Here is a 21,992-nt window from a genome sequence, read left to right on the forward strand (position 1 = left end):
AAGCCATTGGCTCCTATTGACTGCAGGCGGGGTGGGGAGCGCGCTCATTGTTTGCCTCCTCACTGACTGGAAGGTCCTAGGTAAGACCGCAGGAGGAAGCCCGGACCTGGCTTATATCTTCATAAAGCAAGCGCAGAACGGATACTGAAAAGTGAGAGGACGGGGTCCACCAGCCATAGCCATAACCCCCTCCTCCCCCATAACACCAAAAGGTTCACAGAGCAGCAACTAAGAGTCACCTTGTTGAAATGTTCGCCAATCACTTGCCATATCCGTGACCACTGCAGCCGGATGCGGTTCATGTTGTAGTAGGAGATCTCCACGATCTTCTGCAGGCTGAACATGCGAGGCTGGTGGACGGAGGCCAGTTCATCCAGAGACACCGCACACAACCAGCGCACAAAGTCAACTGGAAAAGAAAGCGCAGGAGGGAAGTGACCGCCAACCGAGCCGGACCCCAGGAGCTTCACACGTAGGAGTCGCACCTACCTATAGCGTATCCATCCAGACGCGTGGAGCCGGTGAAGATCCTGTACAAAGAAATCCTGTTAAGGCTACAGAAACCCAGCGCATAGTCCAATAATTATACAACCGATCATCCCACAGATCCGCAAACCAGCAGCCCGGAGCGACTAAGGCTTCCCATAAATAGACCCCGGCTAACCCATAAAAGCCTGACCACTGATCATTATATATCCTCACCGATCTACAGTAACAACACCACCGCTCTGAGCTGCAGCCGGACCACTGATCATTATATATCCTCACCGATCTACAGTAACAACACCACCGCTCTGTGAGCTGCAGCCTGACCACTGATCATTATATATCCTCACCGATCTACAGTAACGACACCACCGCTCTGTGAGCTGCAGCCTGACCACTGATCATTATATATCCTCACCGATCTACAGTAACAACACCACCGCTCTGAGCTGCAGCCTGACCACTGATCATTATATATCCTCACCGATCTACAGTAACGACACCACCGCTCTGTGAGCTGCAGCCTGACCACTGATCATTATATATCCTCACCGATCTACAGTAACAACACCACCGCTCTGAGCTGCAGCCGGACCACTGATCATTATATATCCTCACCGATCTACTGCAACAACACCACCGCTCTGAGCTGCAGCCGGACCACTGATCATTATATATCCTCACCGATCTACAGTAACGACACCACTGCTCTGTGAGCTGCAGCCGGACCACTGATCATTATATATCCTCACCGATCTACAGTAACGACACCACCGCTCTGTGAGCTGCAGCCTGACCACTGATCATTATATATCCTCACCGATCTACAGTAACGACACCACCGCTCTGTGAGCTGCAGCCGGACCACTGATCATTATATATCCTCACCGATCTACAGTAACGACACCACCGCTCTGTGAGCTGCAGCCGGACCACTGATCATTATATATCCTCACCGATCTACTGCAACAACAACGCTCTGTGAGCTGCAGCCTGACCACTGATCATTATATATCCTCACCGATCTACAGTAACGACACCACCGCTCTGTGAGCTGCAGCCGGACCACTGATCATTATATATCCTCACCGATCTACAGTAACGACACCACCGCTCTGTGAGCTGCAGCCGGACCACTGATCATTATATATCCTCACCGATCTACAGTAACGACACCACCGCTCTGTGAGCTGCAGCCTGACCACTGATCATTATATATCCTCACCGATCTACTGTAACAACAACGCTCTGTGAGCTGCAGCCTGACCACTGATCATTATATATCCTCACCGATCTACAGTAACGACACCACCGTTCTGTGAGCTGCAGCCTGACCACTGATCATTATATATCCTCACCGATCTACTGTAACAACAACGCTCTGTGAGCTGCAGCCTGACCACTGATCATTATATATCCTCACCGATCTACAGTAACGACACCAACGCTCTATGAGCTGCAGCCGGACCACTGATCATTATATATCCTCACCGATCTACAGTAACGACACCACCGCTCTGTGAGCTGCAGCCGGACCACTGATCATTATATATCCTCACCGATCTACAGTAACGACACCACCGCTCTGTGAGCTGCAGCCTGACCACTGATCATTATATATCCTCACCGATCTACAGTAACGACACCACCGCTCTGTGAGCTGCAGCCGAACCACTGATCATTATATATCCTCACCGATCTACTGCAACAACAACGCTCTGTGAGCTGCAGCCTGACCACTGATCATTATATATCCTCACCGATCTACAGTAACGACACCACCGCTCTGTGAGCTGCAGCCGGACCACTGATCATTATATATCCTCACCGATCTACAGTAACGACACCACCGCTCTGTGAGCTGCAGCCGGACCACTGATAATTATATATCCTCACCGATCTACAGTAACGACACCACCGCTCTGTGAGCTGCAGCCTGACCACTGATCATTATATATCCTCACCGATCTACAGTAACGACACCACCGCTCTGTGAGCTGCAGCCGGACCACTGATCATTATATATCCTCACCGATCTACTGCAACAACAACGCTCTGTGAGCTGCAGCCTGACCACTGATCATTATATATCCTCACCGATCTACAGTAACGACACCACCGCTCTGTGAGCTGCAGCCGGACCACTGATCATTATATATCCTCACCGATCTACAGTAACGACACCAACGCTCTGTGAGCTGCAGCCTGACCACTGATCATTATATATCCTCACCGATCTACAGTAACGACACCACCGCTCTGTGAGCTGCAGCCTGACCACTGATCATTATATATCCTCACCGATCTAGAGTAACGACACCACCGCTCTGTGAGCTGCAGCCTGACCACTGATCATTATATATCCTCACCGATCTACAGTAACGACACCACCGCTCTGTGAGCTGCAGCCGGACCACTGATCATTATATATCCTCACCGATCTACAGTAACGACACCAACGCTCTGTGAGCTGCAGCCTGACCACTGATCATTATATATCCTCACCGATCTACAGTAACGACACCACCGCTCTGTGAGCTGCAGCCTGACCACTGATCATTATATATCCTCACCGATCTAGAGTAACGACACCACCGCTCTGTGAGCTGCAGCCTGACCACTGATCATTATATATCCTCACCGATCTACTGCAACAACAACGCTCTGTGAGCTGCAGCCTGACCACTGATCATTATATATCCTCACCGATCTACAGTAACGACACCACCGCTCTGTGAGCTGCAGCCTGACCACTGATCATTATATATCCTCACCGATCTACTGCAACAACAACGCTCTGTGAGCTGGTCTCTCCGACAGACTCCTGGATGCTGGCCATTTGTTTCCTGTCAACCCCTCCGCTGACCAATGTGCCTGCAGAAGAGCAAGTATGAGAATGACAGAACGTCAGGACCCCCAACCCCAGCCGGGACCCTAGAAAGAAACTCACCGAGGCCCATGGACTCCTCGCCTCCGCTGGTGGAGCTCCTGACAACGCCGTCCCGGTCCCGGCCACTTCCTGAGATGTAGCGCGTCTTGACTCCCGTACCAATGAGCTGGGCCAGTTCTAACTGACTGATGCACTTCAGAACCTACGACACAGGACGTCTCTGAACACAAGTATACAGAGGGGCAGAGCGGTGAGGGCTTCAGGGGGCACCACGTACCTCATGCCAGGAGTTGCCCAGGTAGTTGCCATCAGTGTGGGCCACGGTGATGAGAGTCTTGATGGTATCGATGTTCTTCTGCTTCATTTCCGTGATGCTGGAGCTGGCGGTCAGCAGAGAGAAGCGAGCCAGGGCCTGGACATACGCATCTCTTTCCAGCTTCCCGGAGAAAAGGTAAGAAAGTCAGTTACTGATGAACGGTCCAGTACTGGCTGCCCACCGACAGCCACCAGGCAGCGCACAGAGCCCGGCCACAACTGAACCGCGTACATGAGAAGAGAACCAGAGACTGGAGAGGGGGCATCAATACCGACAGCCACCAGGCAGCGCACAGAGCCCGGCCACAACTGAACCGCGTACATGAGAAGAGAACCAGAGACTGGAGAGGGGGCATCAATACCGACAACCACCAGGCAGCGCACAGAGCCCGGCCACAACTGAACCGCGTACAGGAGAAGAGAACCAGAGACTGGAGAGGGGTCATCAACACTGACAGCCACCAGGCAGCGCACAGAGCCCGGCCACAACTGAACCGCGTACATGAGAAGAGAACCAGAGACTGGAGAGGGGGCATCAATACCGACAACCACCAGGCAGCGCACAGAGCCCGGCCACAACTGAACCGCGTACAGGAGAAGAGAACCAGAGACTGGAGAGGGGTCATCAACACTGACAGCCACCAGGCAGCGCACAGAGCCCGGCCACAACTGAACCGCGTACATGAGAAGAGAACCAGAGACTGGAGAGGGGGCATCAATACCGACAGCCACCAGGCAGCGCACAGAGCCCGGCCACAACTGAACCGCGTACAGGAGAAGAGAACCAGAGACTGGAGAGGGGGCATCAATACCGACAGCCACCAGGCAGCGCACAGAGCCCGGCCACAACTGAACCGCGTACATGAGAAGAGAACCAGAGACTGGAGAGGGGGCATCAATACCGACAACCACCAGGCAGCGCACAGAGCCCGGCCACAACTGAACCGCGTACAGGAGAAGAGAACCAGAGACTGGAGAGGGGGCATCAACACTGACAGCCACCAGGCAGCGCACAGAGCCCGGCCACAACTGAACCGCGTACATGAGAAGAGAACCAGAGACTGGAGAGGGGGCATCAATACCGACAGCCACCAGGCAGCGCACAGAGCCCGGCCACAACTGAACCGCGTACAGGAGAAGAGAACCAGAGACTGGAGAGGGGGCATCAATACCGACAGCCACCAGGCAGCGCACAGAGCCCGGCCACAACTGAACCGCGTACATGAGAAGAGAACCAGAGACTGGAGAGGGGGCATCAATACCGACAGCCACCAGGCAGCGCACAGAGCCCGGCCACAACTGAACCGCGTACAGGAGAAGAGAACCAGAGACTGGAGAGGGGGCATCAATACCGACAGCCACCAGGCAGCGCACAGAGCCCGGCCACAACTGAACCGCGTACATGAGAAGAGAACCAGAGACTGGAGAGGGGGCATCAATACCGACAGCCACCAGGCAGCGCACAGAGCCCGGCCACAACTGAACCGCGTACAGGAGAAGAGAACCAGAGACTGGAGAGGGGGCATCAATACCGACAGCCACCAGGCAGCGCACAGAGCCCGGCCACAACTGAACCGCGTACATGAGAAGAGAACCAGAGACTGGAGAGGGGGCATCAATACCGACAGCCACCAGGCAGCGCACAGAGCCCGGCCACAACTGAACCGCGTACATGAGAAGAGAACCAGAGACTGGAGAGGGGGCATCAATACCGACAGCCACCAGGCAGCGCACAGAGCCCGGCCACAACTGAACCGCGTACATGAGAAGAGAACCAGAGACTGGAGAGGGGGCATCAATACCGACAGCCACCAGGCAGCGCACAGAGCCCGGCCACAACTGAACCGCGTACATGAGAAGAGAACCAGAGACTGGAGAGGGGGCATCAATACCGACAGCCACCAGGCAGCGCACAGAGCCCGGCCACAACTGAACCGCGTACATGAGAAGAGAACCAGAGACTGGAGAGGGGGCATCAATACCGACAGCCACCAGGCAGCGCACAGAGCCCGGCCACAACTGAACCGCGTACATGAGAAGAGAACCAGAGACTGGAGAGGGGGCATCAATACCGACAGCCACCAGGCAGCGCACAGAGCCCGGCCACAACTGAACCGCGTACATGAGAAGAGAACCAGAGACTGGAGAGGGGGCATCAATACCGACAGCCACCATCAGCGCACAGAGCCCGGCCACAACTGAACCGCGTACATGAGAAGAGAACCAGAGACTGGAGAGGGGGCATCAATACCGACAGCCACCATCAGCGCACAGAGCCCGGCCACAACTGAAACGCGTACATGAGAAGAGAACCAGAGACTGGAGAGGGGGCATCAATACCGACAGCCACCAGGCAGCGCACAGAGCCCGGCCACAACTGAACCGCGTACATGAGAAGAGAACCAGAGACTGGAGAGGGGGCATCAATACTGACCTGCATGCCAAAGATACAGGAGATCCTGATGGCACAGCGGATGCCCTCCAGACACAGATTAGTCACCTCATTATCATCGCAGTCCTGGAGGCCGATGCTGTACGCAGCCAGGAGGGGGGTCCACACCAGCTGTAGAGACACCCACAGATCAGGCCGAGAAGTCTCCCCCTGCTCAGCACTCACTCAGGACACCCACTTACCTTAAACATGGGCCGCACATGCTCCAGGTGGGTGGCACTGGTGAATGGCGCCTTGGCATGGCTCACAGCTTCCATAAGAGCCTTGGCGGTTTTTGCCATCTGTTCCATTTCCATGTTATATAACAACCGACGCTCCTTCTCACTAGCCACACCTGAGCATCAACACAGACAACGGGGCAAAGTGACGTCATCGTGATCCCAATCACAGCCCCACCCCCATATATGTGAGAGGTTGTCACAGCCCCGCCCCGTTACTGACATCACTGATATATAATATAATTACACTGTGATCAGACATGAGATCCACACATCTTATATACAGTAACAGCTATTCATCTATTACTACTGACAACCAGCCTGTATATCATGTGTGAGAGGTTGTCACAGCCCCGCCCCCTGTTACTGACATCACTGATATATAATATAATTACACTGTGATCAGACATGAGATCCACACATCTTATATACAGTCACAGCTATTCATCTATTACTACTGACAACCAGCCTGTATATCATGTGTGAGAGGTTGTCACAGCCCTGCCCCCTGTTACTGACATCACTGATATATAATATAATTACACTGTGATCAGACATGAGATCCACACATCTTATATACAGTCACAGCTATTCATCTATTACTACTGACAACCAGCCTGTATATCATGTGTGAGAGGTTGTCACAGCTCCGCCCCCTGTTACTGACATCACTGATATATAATATAATTACATTGTGATCAGACATGAGATCCACACATCTTATATACAGTCACAGCTATTCATCTATTACTACTGACAACCAGCCTGTATATCATGTGTGAGAGGTTGTCACAGCCCCGCCCCCTGTTACTGACATCACTGATATATAGTATAATTACACTGTGATCAGACATGAGATCCACACATCTTATATACAGTCACAGCTATTCATCTATTACTACTGACAACCAGCCTGTATATCATGTGTGAGAGGTTGTCACAGCCCCGCCCCCTGTTACTGACATCACTGATATATAATATAATTACACTGTGATCAGACATGAGATCCACACATCTTATATACAGTCACAGCTATTCATCTATTACTACTGACAACCAGCCTGTATATCATGTGTGAGAGGTTGTCACAGCCCCGCCCCCTGTTACTGACATCACTGATATATAATATAATTACACTGTGATCAGACATGAGATCCACACATCTTATATACAGTAACAGCTATTCATCTATTACTACTGACAACCAGCCTGTATATCATGTGTGAGAGGTTGTCACAGCCCCGCCCCCTGTTACTGACATCACTGATATATAATATAATTACATGTGATCAGACATGAGATCCACACATCTTATATACAGTAACAGCTATTCATCTATTACTACTGACAACCAGCCCGTATATCATGTGTGAGAGGTTGTCACAGCCCCGCCCCCTGTTACTGACATCACTGATATATAATATAATTACACTGTGATCAGACATGAGATCCGCACATCTTATATACAGTAACAGCTATTCATCTATTACTACTGACAACCAGCCGGTACATCATGTGTGAGAGGTTGTCACAGCCCCGCCCCCTGTTACTGACATCACTGATATATAATATAATTACACTGTGATCAGACATGAGATCCACACATCTTATATACAGTAACAGATATTCATCTATTACTACTGACAACCGGCCTGTATATCATGAGAGGTTGTCACAGCCCCGCCCCCTGTTACTGACATCACTGATATATAATTACATTGTGATCAGACATGAGATCCACACATCTTATACACAGTAACAGCTATTCATCTATTACTACTGACAACCAGCCTGTATATCATGTGTGAGAGGTTGTCACAGCCCCGCCCCCTGTTACTGACATCACTGATATATAATATAATTACATGTGATCAGACATGAGATCCACACATCTTATATACAGTAACAGCTATTCATCTATTACTACTGACAACCAGCCTGTATACCATGTGTGAGAGGTTGTCACAGCCCCACCCCCTGTTACTGACATCACTGATATATAATATAATTACATGTGATCAGACATGAGATCCACACATCTTATATACAGTCACAGCTATTCATCTATTACTACTGACAACCAGCCTGTACATCATGTGTGAGAGGTTGTCACAGCCCCGCCCCCTGTTACTGACATCACTGATATATAATATAATTACATGTGATCAGACATGAGATCCACACATCTTATATACAGTCACAGCTATTCATCTATTACTACTGACAACCAGCCTGTATATCATGTGTGAGAGGTTGTCACAGCCCCGCCCCCTGTTACTGACATCACTGATATATAATATAATTACACTGTGATCAGACATGAGATCCGCACATCTTATATACAGTAACAGCTATTCATCTATTACTACTGACAACCAGCCTGTATATCATGTGTGAGAGGTTGTCACAGCCCCGCCCCCTGTTACTGACATCACTGATATATAATATAATTACATGTGATCAGACATGAGATCCACACATCTTATATACAGTCACAGCTATTCATCTATTACTACTGACAACCGGCCTGTATATCATGTGTGAGAGGTTGTCACAGCCCCGCCCCCTGTTACTGACATCACTGATATATAATATAATTACACTGTGATCAGACATGAGATCCGCACATCTTATATACAGTAACAGCTATTCATCTATTACTACTGACAACCAGCCTGTATATCATGTGTGAGAGGTTGTCACAGCCCCGCCCCCTGTTACTGACATCACTGATATATAATATAATTACACTGTGATCAGACATGAGATCCACACATCTTATATACAGTCACAGCTATTCATCCATCACTACTGACAACCAGCCTGTATATCATGTGAGAGAGGTTGTCACAGCCCCGCCCCCTGTTACTGACATCACTGATATAGAATATAATTACATGTGATCAGACATGACCGAGGTTGTCACAGCTCCGCCCCCTGTTACGGATATATGTATTAATCACTAACTTGGTTTGGTAGATTTGTTTGCTATCGTATGTTCCTTTGTCTCCTTCATCGCAATCTTCTTATCTTCAATCTTATCAAAAATGGCAGAGAGATATTCCTCTGGCAGGTCCTTGCTATCGTTTATACCTCGGTTCATTTTAATATATTGCTCCTTCGTCATTTTATTCTTCACCTGTAACAGTAAACAAACGATTGTCAGCTCAGTGGTCAAACCAGTGACACGGCGTCCACAGAGTCCTGCACATGAACCTCACCTGGGGACTGTGCAGATCTGTGGTCAGCATTATAATGGAATAGGCCAGGACATAGGCCGTGTCAGCACTGGCGAACAGCGTCTGCCTGCAAGGAGAAAACGTGCATGAAAGTGCCGAACAGCAGCAGAGCTCTCACAGCAGTACAGCACGTAACTGTGTCTTCTGTACATTCATGAGACTCTACCCCTGATTACACTCCAGGTATCTTGCTGCAAATTTCTCCATGAGTCGGTCAATTTTCTGGGCCTCTCCCGGCAGACGGAAGCCTTCCAGGAAGAGGCGCAGCGCAGACACAAAGTCCTTGTCGCAGAAGTCCAGCTGGTCCACGTACGCGTACATCACCTCCCGATTGAAGCGGTTGTTTTCTCCCAGAAACTCCCCAATCATCGTCTAAATCAGAAAAGAGAGAGAGCCCGATCAGTCTGCGCGCCCTACTGACAACCAGCCTGACATGAAGGGCAGTCCTGAGTCCGCGTCGCCCCTCAGGCATCCGGCACATTTAGTTTTTTATTGAAATCAATAGGATGGATTAAGAATGGAGAGAAGTGACAGCCATGACCTGGACCCACCGTCCAATGGAAACCGCTGACCTTGTGATCTGCCACGACATTGTGTATCATGTCATTTTGTAATTTGAGGCCTGTTCACATGTTGCAGATTCGCTGCAGAGTTTACAAAGCCAGCAACGGAAGGATTGGCCATTGTCCCTAGGTAGGCCTTACAGGTCGGCTCGCCTACATCCAATTCTGGTTTTCACGTAAAACAATGCATGCAAAATCTGCAGCAAATCTGCATGGTGTGAACTGGGCCTAAGAAGCTCTGCCTATAATAGTGATGGCGTAGAGCCGGGATTGGAGGGGCTGCAGCGTTCTCCATTTTAGACAGCCGTTGACCACAGCAGACCATTCATGTCTGTGGGATCGGATTTGACGTGGGAGCAAAGTGCAGTAACCCCCACGAGCCTCTGTATACACGGGGTCCTGAGAAGGTGGGAAATGTCTCCTAAAGATCAGCTCTAATCATACAACGTACAGTGAACGGCCCCCTCCTCAATGCTGGGGGACCGCTATTCTACATGACCCCCCAGGTGTAGTTGCTGAACCTCTTTACCGACGACACCATTTCTTAACTCCTCGAATGAAAGAAACAGAAACGCCACATACAAAATCAAGTCGATCTTCCTGGTGCAGGAACTGCGCGATGTCCTGCGGGGTCGCTCCCAGCATGCCCTGCTCCTGCAGATACTGCACTCCTCTTTTTGGTTTCTTGTTGAATCTGTTAATAATGAAACAACGTGCTCAGTATGGGGGATGGGCGCGTTACACATGATACACCTGCAGGGGTCAGCGGCGTCCACTCACAGCTCGATCCCATGCTCTATGATCTCCTTCTGCTGTTTGATCACTTCAAACTGTTCAGGGTCATCCGGGACGGAGGACTGGGCGCTCCCGATGCCGGAGGAGGCTGTGGAGTCCAGGGAGCTCGGGCTGCTCCGGTGCCCCAGGATTTCTGGGGTTTTATTATTTTCTCCACCCTCAAAATCAGATGATTTCTCTTGACCTGTAATAAAACAATTTACAAAATCAGTGAAGAATCTTCCACCGGGACGACAATGAGGGGGGCAAGTCCTCACGGTGCGTCCACCCCTGGGGTCAGGACAGGCATCTCACCTAGGTTGGACAGGTGGTTGGGGTTGACATAGAGGTCCTTGCTCCACTCCACCATACATTTCAGTATGGACACCAGGCAGTCTAAACCTTTCTTCCTGAGACTGAGCTCCTGCCGAGGACAAAAACAACCCCAAACAATCAAATATCAAGGCCCAGTCCTCCCCCCGACACTGAACACACGTCACAGCGGAGACCCCACCCCTCCTGCCCAGAGCCTCCAGTCTAGAATATTCGACAGGATCCTACACCTGCAGTCTGTCTCCTCGTCGTGCAGGTGAATACACTCTAGTGCTCCCTGTTATCAGCCATTCCGGGCAGAGGTGGCTTAGGGTCCCCTTACACGGCCTGACATGGGTCGTTGATCAGCGCTCGTTTACTCCTTTCACAAGGAGCTGTAATCAGTGAAGTATTGGGACATGTGTGACCCCCCCCATCACGTCGGGGGCACATAGATGTTCTGCCGACAATGATAATATTTCTTGCAGCATTTATGAGCGGATCAGCTGATGAACTAGCGTTTGCCCAATAATTAGTCTGTGTAAAAGGACCTTTACTGTCGTGTCCCTTAATGTGAAGAGTGACAGGAAGTGCAGACCCCCTCCCCTCCCCCATGATCACTACTTTATGTCACATCTTCAGTGCAGAGAACCTTTATATCTATATACGCGACTGCTCTTCTAACGCTCCAGCACTATTACACACTGTGGACTGCGAGGGGTACTGGCCCTTTAATCGGACATAAAACCAGTAAATGAAGCCTGGTCCTGTGCTGCAGCGTTACTATAGCAGACCCTGATATATACCAATAGTACATCGTGCGGATCACACTAAAGGTGGAGTCACATGTTGCGGGTGAATGACTGCTTTTGCCAGGGTACCGCACCATGAGAATAGCGTATAATAATGAGATCATCATCATCTTCACCGCCAGACAGAGGTAGAGCGGGTGGGCTCTGCTGCATGACCCCTGCCCCCTGGAGTTCCCATAAACAAACCCCCCACCCGCATGCTCACCTGTAATGGGGTCATTCCGAGTTCATGGCCACTCCTTCCCTGAGCGATTTTAGACAAATCGTTTACAAGTCGTTCAAATATATTTGCAGCATTTAAGTCACAGTCGTAGTTCACGTAAATGTCCACCACGCACTGAGCATCTGAAGCAGAAAGACCCATTAATGGACACACTGGCTCTGAAGACATCACCCTGGGGTGTAGGCGGATCTCAGGGGTCCCGCCCCGGCCCCACCTCATGAGTACGTCCCGCCCCGGCCCCACCTCATGGGTACGTCCCGCCCCGGCCCCACCTCATGAGTACGTCCCGCCCCGGCCCCACCTCATGGGTACGTCCCGCCCCGGCCCCACCTCATGGGTACGTCCCGCCCCGGCCCCACCTCATGGGTACGTCCCGCCCCGGCCCCACCTCATGGGTACGTCCCGCCCCGGCCCCACCTCATGGGTACGTCCCGCCCCGGCCCCACCTCATGGGTACGTCCCGCCCCGGCCCCACCTCATGGGTACGTCCCGCCCCGGCCCCACCTCATGGGTACGTCCCGCCCCGGCCCCACCTCATGGGTACGTCCCGCCCCGGCCCCACCTCATGGGTACGTCCCGCCCCGGCCCCACCTCATGGGTACGTCCCGCCCCGGCCCCACCTCATGGGTACGTCCCGCCCCGGCCCCACCTCATGGGTACGTCCCGCCCCGGCCCCACCTCATGAGTACGTCCTCCCCCACCCCCAGTGATGCAGGTGGAGAGAAGAGATCACTAATTCAGGGATAGTGCAAGGACCATCGGATCTAATTCCATTTAGATCCATCGTATCCGCAGGGCGATGACCACCATCTACCTCTTACCTGCGCAAATTCTGGTCAGAGTCTGTATTACCATCCACTTGTGCTCAAATGAACTTGATGAAGTCTCTAATATATTTAAAAATATTTCTTTGAAAAACACCTTACAAAGAGAAAAGAAGAATCAAAGACAGATGACAGAATCCCCCACGGCTGGCCGGGACCGTACCTTGCGCTGCCGCTTACCTCCACCTGCATTTTTAGATGCATCTTGAAATTGGACAGAAGGCTGAGGAATATGGCCAAGGAAAGTTCAAAGACGTCGGGTACGGAGGACACCCCATTTTTCGATAAGGCTACACAGAGGTATTGCTTGATTGCATTGATAAACATTTCATGGGTCCTAAAGACGGGGCCGGCATTCTGCAATACTGACAGCAGGAGCTGGAGGGAGAGGATCTTAGAGCGGAGCTCATGGGACCTGCAAAAGAAGGAGTCATAGGTTCATTCTCTAAGTCACACAGTCATTACATAAGATAAATGGACTATAATACAATACAGGGGGTCAACAAGATGCGTGTTAGTGGGGGCCATAGAACAGACAGAAGGTACAGACATGTGACAGCTGCTGACAGGCGACACAGACAGAACGTATAGACATGTGACAGCTGCTGACAGGCGACACAGACAGAACGTATAGACATGTGACAGCTGCTGACAGGCGACACAGACAGAACGTATAGACATGTGACAGCTGCTGACAGGCGACACAGACAGAACGTATAGACATGTGACAGCTGCTGACAGGCGACACAGACAGAACGTATAGACACGTGACAGCTGCTGACAGGCGACACAGACAGAACGTATAGACACGTGACAGCTGCTGACAGGCGACACAGAACGTATAGACACGTGACAGCTGCTGACAGGCGACACAGACAGAACGTATAGACACGTGACAGCTGCTGACAGGCGACACAGAACGTATAGACACGTGACAGCTGCTGACAGGCGACACAGACAGAACGTATAGACACGTGACAGCTGCTGACAGGCGACACAGACAGAACGTATAGACACGTGACAGCTGCTGACAGGCGACACAGACAGAACGTATAGACACGTGACAGCTGCTGACAGGCGACACAGACAGAACGTATAGACATGTGACAGCTGCTGACAGGCGACAGACAGAACGTATAGACATGTGACAGCTGCTTACAGGCGACACAGACAGAACGTATAGACATGTGACAGCTGCTGACAGGCGACACAGACAGAATGTATAGACATGCGACAGCTGCTGACAGGCGACACAGACACGATGCGTCATACAGGACATGTGACAGCTGCTGACAGGCGACACAGACAGAACGTATAGACATGTGACAGCTGCTGACAGGCGACACAGACACGATGCGTCATACAGGACATGTGACAGCTGCTGACAGGCGACACAGACAGAACGTATAGACATGTGACAGCTGCTGACAGGCGACAGACAGAATGTATAGACATGTGACAGCTGCCGACAGGCGACACAGACAGAATGTATAGACATGTGACAGCTGCTGACAGGCGACACAGACAGAATGTATAGACATGTGACAGCTGCTGAAAGGCGACACAGACAGAACGTATAGACATGCGACAGCTGCTGACAGGCGACACAGACACGATGCGTCATACAGGACATGTGACAGCTGCTGACAGGCGAAACAGACAGAACGTATAGACATGTGACAGCTGCTGACAGGCGACACAGACACGATGCGTCATACAGGACATGTGACAGCTGCTGACAGGCGACACAGACAGAACGTATAGACATGCGACAGCTGCTGACAGGCGACACAGACACGATGCGTCATACAGGACATGTGACAGCTGCTGACAGGCGACACAGACAGAACGTACAGACATGTGACAGCTGCTGACAGGCGACACAGACACGATGCATCATACAGGACATGTGACAGCTGCTGACAGGCGACACAGACACGATGCGTTATACAGGACATGTGACAGCTGCTGACAGGCGACAGACAGACCGTATAGACATGTGACAGCTGCTGATAGGCGACACAGACAGAATGTAGAGACATGTGACAGCTGCTGATAGGCGACACAGACAGAATGTATAGACATGCGACAGCTGCCGACAGGCGACACAGACAGAATGTATAGACATGTGACAGCTGCTGATAGGCGACACAGACAGAATGTATAGACATGTGACAGCTGCTGACAGGCGACACAGACAGAACGTATAGACATGCAACAGCTGCTGACAGGCGACACAGACACGATGCGTCATACAGGACATGTGACAGCTGCTGACAGGCGACAGACACGATGCGTCATACAGGACATGTGACAGCTGCTGACAGGCGACAGACACGATGCGTCATACAGGACATTTGACAGCTGCTGACAGGCGACAGACAATGTATAGACATGTGACAGCTGCTGACAGGCGAGACAGACAGAATGTATAGACATGTGACAGCTGCTGACAGGCGACACAGACAGAACGTATAGACATGCGACAGCTGCTGACAGGCGACAGACAGAACGTATAGACATGTGACAGCTGCTGACAGGCGACAGACAGAACGTATAGACATGTGACAGCTGCTGACAGGCGACAGACAGAACGTATAGACATGTGACAGCTTCTGACAGGCGACAGACAGAACGTATAGACATGTGACAGCTGCTGACAGGCGACACAGACACGATGCGTCATACGGGACATGTGACAGCTGCTGACAGGCGACACAGACAGAACGTATAGACATGCGACAGCTGCTGACAGGCGACACAGACACGATGCGTCATACAGGACATGTGACAGCTGCTGACAGGCGACACAGACAGAACGTACAGACATGTGACAGCTGCTGACAGGCGACACAGACACGATGCGTCATACAGGACATGTGACAGCTGCTGACAGGCGACACAGACACGATGCGTTATACAGGACATGTGACAGCTGCTGACAGGCGACAGACAGACCGTATAGACATGTGACAGCTGCTGATAGGCGACACAGACAGAATGTATAGACATGTGACAGCTGCTGATAGGCGACACAGACAGAATGTATAGACATGCGACAGCTGCCGACAGGCGACACAGACAGAATGTATAGACATGTGACAGCTGCTGACAGGCGACACAGACAGAACGTATAGACATGCAACAGCTGCTGACAGGCGACACAGACACGATGCGTCATACAGGACATGTGACAGCTGCTGACAGGCGACAGACACGATGCGTCATACAGGACATGTGACAGCTGCTGACAGGCGACAGACAGAATGTATAGACATGTGACAGCTGCTGACAGGCGACAGACAGAATGTATAGACATGTGACAGCTGCTGACAGGCGACAGACAGAACGTATAGACATGTGACAGCTGCTGACAGGCGACAGACAGGCGACAGACAGAACGTATAGACATGTGACAGATGCTGACAGGCGACACAGACAGAACGTATGGACATGTGACAGCTGCTGACAGGCGACACAGACACGATGCGTCATACGGGACATGAGACAGCTGCTGACAGGCGACAGACAGAATGTATAGACATGTGACAGCTGCTGACAGGCGACACAGACAGAACGTATAGACATGTGACAGCTGCTGACAGGCGACAGACAGAACGTATAGACATGTGACAGCTGCTGACAGGCGACAGACAGAACGTATAGACATGTGACAGCTGCTGACAGGCGACACAGACAGAACGTATAGACATGTGACAGCTGCTGACAGGCGACACAGACAGAACGTATAGACATGTGACAGCTGCTGACAGGCGACACAGACAGAACGTATAGACATGTGACAGCTGCTGACAGGCGACAGACAGAACGTATAGACATGTGACAGCTGCTGACAGGCGACAGACAGAACGTATAGACATGTGACAGCTGCTGACAGGCGACACAGAGAGAACGTATAGACGTGACAGCTGCTGACAGGCGACACAACGTATAGACATGTGACAGCTGCCGACAGGCGACATAGACACGATGCGTCATACAGGACATGCGACAGCTGCTGACAGGCGACACAGACACGATGCGTCATACAGGACACGGACTCTCCCACTATTCACATGCGTCTACATGAAACTTGTCTACTAAAAACCATTCATATAAAGCATAGAACGAACCCAGGAGCACGCTATGGGACACAGGATCAAGCCTGGCCAGCCGTGCACTTACTTAGGGTCTGGAGGTCCGTCCCCCAGGGGCTTCATGGACAGTTTACAAAGTGAGCGAAATACCAGAAAAGCATCTTTCTGCAGGACATGGGTGAATCTAGCACCAGAATGTTGGCCGGGAAAGGAATCCGAATCCTGGATGGTAGACAAACATTCATCACATTACACTGAGTCCTAGACGCCAAGCCAACGCGAGCCGGCACAGGGCAGATCCACCCAACATCATGTGCTGCGCTGCAAGGTGGTCAGACATCACCGTACCAGATTATCCATGGACGACACCGACTGACCGTCATCTGCTATTCCGTTTGTGTGGCTGTTCTCAGGTGGTGGGAGATTAGCGGCTTCAGAGTCACAGGGAACACATTCTGGAACTTTCTCTTCAGGCTCTGTGAAAAGAAGAAAAAAAGATCAGACAAACCGTAATCCATCATCTGCGTGGTTTATCTCTTCTATGCAGACAATACAGCAGCGGAAAGATATTAACGACCCTCATACCTTTACCTTCAAATGGTTCCTGCTCCCCGTCCACCTGCGCTGGCAACTCCTCCACCTGCGCTGGCAACTCCTCCACCTGCGCTGGCAACTCCTCCACCTGCGCTGGCAACTCCTCCACCTGCGCTGGCAACTCCTCCACCTGCGCTGGCGCCTCTTTTAAAGCTAAATGAAAAAAATCCACTTCATGATTGCAGCCGTCAATATCTTACACAATATACACTCAGAATATCTCCTATAGAATTGCCTAGACTGGATACAATTGTAGCCACTTCTCACCTGTGTGAACAGGACTAGGCATAAATGGATTTGCAGCTTGTGAATGGAAACAAGAATGTTTTCATCCACTGACAGCAAGCAAACATCTTGTAATGATAAGAAATTCAAATAAAGTCTATTATACAGCTTTAGAATATTTATAAGTACTGTGACAAAATGGAAAAATAGGACGCAGCCTAGATTATGCCTGAACTGATGACGATCTCTTTCTAACAAAGACAGCGCCAGCCCTGTATCTTACATGGATCCGGAGATCTCCCCTTTCATTGCTCTTCTAGATTTTCTTCAGGATGGCAGCTCAGGGGGTGTGTCCTTTCTGTTACAGCCCCTCCCCCTGTCATAGCTTGTAGAGGTAGCTCGTTCTGTTTCACGGCCTTTGCCTCCTCTTCAGGAGAAACTTTACAAATGCCCCACATTACATGTCATTTTAGAGGGAGAGCCCAGCCCTATATACCTGAAGAGGGAGAGCCGGCAGCTTACACACAGCGAGAGGATGAGCAAGAGAGGGGAGAGCCCAGCCCTATATACCTGAAGAAGAGGGAGAGCCGGCAGCTTACACACAGCGAGAGGATGAGCAAGAGAGGGGAGAGCCCAGCCCTATATACCTGAAGAAGAGGGAGAGCCAGCAGCTTACACACAGCGAGAGGATGAGCAAGAGAGGGGAGAGCCCAGCCCTATATACCTGAAGAAGAGGGAGAGCCGGCAGCTTACACACAGCGAGAGGATGAGCAAGAGAGGGGAGAGCCCAGCCCTATATACCTGAAGAAGAGTGAGAGCCAGCAGCTTACACACAGCGAGAGGATGAGCAAGAGAGGGGAGAGCCCAGCCCTATATACCTGAAGAAGAGGGAGAGCCGGCAGCTTACACACAGCGAGATGATGAGCAAGAGAGGGGAGAGCCCAGCCCTATATACCTGAAGAAGAGGGAGAGCCGGCAGCTTACACACAGCGAGAGGATGAGCAAGAGAGGGGAGAGCCCAGCCCTATATACCTGAAGAAGAGTGAGAGCCAGCAGCTTACACACAGCGAGAGGATGAGCAAGAGAGGGGAGAGCCCAGCCCTATATACCTGAAGATGAGTGAGAGCCAGCAGCTTACACACAGCGAGAGGATGAGCAAGAGAGGGGAGAGCCCAGCCCTATATACCTGAAGAAGAGGGAGAGCCGGCAGCTTACACACAGCGAGAGGATGAGCAAGAGAGGGGAGAGCCCAGCCCTATATACCTGAAGATGAGTGAGAGCCAGCAGCTTACACACAGCGAGAGGATGAGCAAGAGAGGGGAGAGCCCAGCCCTATATACCTGAAGAAGAGTGAGAGCCGGCAGCTTACACACAGCGAGAGGATGAGCAAGAGAGGGGAGAGCCCAGCCCTATATACCTGAAGAAGAGGGAGAGCCGGCAGCTTACACACAGCGAGAGGATGAGCAAGAGAGGGGAGAGCCCAGCCTTATATACCTGAAGAAGAGGGAGAGCCAGCAGCTTACACACAGCGAGAGGATGAGCAGGAGAGGGGAGAGCGCAGCCCTATATACCTGAAGAAGAGTGAGAGCCTCAGCTTACATAAGACGAATGGATAAGCAGGAGAGGGGAGAGCGCAGCCCTATATAACTGAAGAAGAGGGAAAGCCAGAAGCGTACACACAGGACGTGCAGGAGAAGGAAGAGCCCAGCCCTACATAACGGAAGAAGAGGGAAAGCCAGAAGCGTACACACAGGAGGTGCAGGAGAGCCCAGTCCTATATAACCGAAGAAGAGGGTGAGCAAGCAACTTACACACAGCGAGAGGAGGTGCAGGAGAGGGGAGAGCTCCCCGCTGTATGTAAGTATTGCTGTATGCAGGCTCGCTCTTCATCTGCTGGTTCTCCTGTGTAGCCCACACTACACGTTGGGTTTCTGAATAAATGCTTCTTCTCTACTTCTTTACTGACAAGCCGAGAAAGCATTTTTTATTGGCTGGTGGAAATTCTTTGAGATTTCCAGCAAGGGAAACGAAATCTCGTTTACCTCCGTAATCTCGCGAGATTACGCGTGGCTTGCGGGAATCTCACAGAAAACAGTCAGAAGGGTCAGGATTGTGATTAAACGTCACGTCCAGGCTGGATTTCATGTGTATTCATTATCAGGACACTTGATTAACGTTAATCTCTGTGTATGCGGCTGCACATCACTGCTGTGTAAATGGAGAGGAGTGTATGACGCTGACTGGTCACTGATTGGTCAGCGTCATACACGTAAACACGGGCAGTTAAAAACACAATACACGCCCAGTTGGACATAACGAAAAAAAAACGCCCAATTGTCCATTTCAAAGCTCATTTGCATATATATAATAAATAGCTCCTAACTTGGCCAAAAATGAACGTTTTAAAAACGTTTCCTGTTCTCTACATTGCAGCGCCGATCACATGCAATAGGAGACAGGGGTGTGAGAATCTGGTGACAGCCTCTTTAATGTATGATATCATTTGTATTCATTTTTTTGTGGGGGGGGGGTAGAAAAAAAAGAAAGGCTTTTCTGGCTCTAGTGGAACAGACCTTAAACACATAAGAGTGCAGATTATTCTCACCTCCGTCATCTCTGTGCCGGCTGCCATTGGTGACGCTGCCACTCGTGGGTGTGGGTGGAGCGCTCTGAGCATTGCTGCCTCTCCTCGATGCAGTAAAAGGAGAACTTATTAGTCTGTGAGCTGCAGGAGACTGAAGCTGTGGCTGCTTTGTATAATCTCGATGTTCTTGGACCTGAGAAAACATCAAATAAATCGGGAACTCCCAAACTTTCCAAGAAAACGATAGAATGAATACAATGCGCGGTTGTGAAGACTCGTCCACAATGGACGACTGAGAACCCAACCAGATCACGACAAGAGCAGAGAAACCTCGGCCACTGTCACGGGTCTGAAATAATGGGAAACCCAAAGAAAATACAAGACTGCAAGGTGAACGGCGTGAAAGAAAGACACCCCCTGTAAACCCGTGACCAGAACGTGACCGTCTAACCCAACAGCCCCCACCACAAGTTCAAATTCTATTAGTGAGTGACCGCAGATATAGGGTCAGCCCCACCTCCCCCAGACGCCGGATCACCCACTGAAGAATTATTACAAAGCTTTCACATAGTCTAGAAGAAATCCAGTACAGGTCATGTCCCCCCAGACAACCTCTTCATATAAGGGGGGTGGTCTTCTGCTCAGAACCCCCATCTACCAGCTAAAGAGGAGAGAGAATTCATGGGAAAGGACAGCATGTAATACTACATTGTGTGGCCCCCCCAGACATCCATGAATAGATATTCTGCAGGTTTCGGAGCTCGTCCCCCTCTTACTGCCTGAGCTTCCATGCGGGTGAAGATGACGTTCAGCATCTGAGTCAGCGTGGCCTTGGCCGTGGTCTGGTTCACCAAATTTTTGCTGGCCAGGTAGATGTTGTAACATGTTCGCACAGTCTGGAGGACGGTGGCCTCGTGTATCTCAACATACGGAGAGGTGACAATAGTCAGGAGAGCCTGGACAAGAAGCAACAACAATCGTTACCAAGTGCAATGTCATCCTTCATCAGCCCAGATCACGATTCCCAGCCCTCCAGTATCTGCTGCAGCCACTGGATAACAAGGTTAGAAAAAGACCCCACCTCAAAACACAGATCACTCACTGCGGGGGATCCATCAAAACGGACAAAAGTGGCACCAAAGCAACCAATCCAGTCGCTGCTTTCATTCTATTAAAAGCCCTGAGAGCCGCAACCTGACCGTTTTGAGAGTCTCACCTTAATTATCTGGAGCTGCACCCCCTCATCTGTCTGGGGGCCCAGGAAACAATTGCAGATGGTGTCCACTATGCGATCGATGAGGCGTTTCCCAGCAATGCCTTTATCTGGAGCGTTGCCAGTAATATGACCGTATGCAATTAATTTCTGCAAAAAAATGAATGAATA

The 21,992-nt window shown here is 50.9% G+C and overlaps 1 protein-coding gene across 3 annotated transcripts in view; it reads right to left on the reverse strand.

Moving 5' to 3' along the window:
- The window catches only part of ARFGEF2 (ARF guanine nucleotide exchange factor 2), a 50,330-nt gene that overhangs the window by 18,279 nt on the left and 10,059 nt on the right, over positions 1–21,992 (reverse strand). For 2 of the 3 annotated variants that reach the window (XM_075846175.1, XM_075846177.1), the window contains 22 exons: positions 21,825–21,971; positions 21,385–21,564; positions 20,630–20,801; positions 17,791–17,952; positions 17,554–17,681; positions 17,294–17,427; positions 13,289–13,523; positions 13,106–13,205; positions 12,267–12,406; positions 11,253–11,361; positions 10,944–11,142; positions 10,746–10,857; positions 9,767–9,972; positions 9,583–9,667; positions 9,329–9,500; positions 6,326–6,477; positions 6,126–6,254; positions 3,654–3,812; positions 3,437–3,578; positions 3,261–3,360; positions 490–530; positions 240–409 (listed from right to left, as the gene is read on the reverse strand). In XM_075846175.1, coding sequence (XP_075702290.1) covers positions 240–409; positions 490–530; positions 3,261–3,360; positions 3,437–3,578; positions 3,654–3,812; positions 6,126–6,254; positions 6,326–6,477; positions 9,329–9,500; positions 9,583–9,667; positions 9,767–9,972; positions 10,746–10,857; positions 10,944–11,142; positions 11,253–11,361; positions 12,267–12,406; positions 13,106–13,205; positions 13,289–13,523; positions 17,294–17,427; positions 17,554–17,681; positions 17,791–17,952; positions 20,630–20,801; positions 21,385–21,564; positions 21,825–21,971 — 3,174 coding nt within the window. The remainder of the gene's footprint in view (positions 1–239; positions 410–489; positions 531–3,260; positions 3,361–3,436; positions 3,579–3,653; positions 3,813–6,125; positions 6,255–6,325; positions 6,478–9,328; positions 9,501–9,582; positions 9,668–9,766; positions 9,973–10,745; positions 10,858–10,943; positions 11,143–11,252; positions 11,362–12,266; positions 12,407–13,105; positions 13,206–13,288; positions 13,524–17,293; positions 17,428–17,553; positions 17,682–17,790; positions 17,953–20,629; positions 20,802–21,384; positions 21,565–21,824; positions 21,972–21,992) is intronic. The other variant, XM_075846176.1, reaches the window with a different exon arrangement.

The sequence above is a fragment of the Rhinoderma darwinii genome, chromosome 13, assembly GCF_050947455.1.
Source record: "Rhinoderma darwinii isolate aRhiDar2 chromosome 13, aRhiDar2.hap1, whole genome shotgun sequence".
NCBI classification, from domain to species: Eukaryota; Metazoa; Chordata; class Amphibia; order Anura; family Rhinodermatidae; genus Rhinoderma; species Rhinoderma darwinii.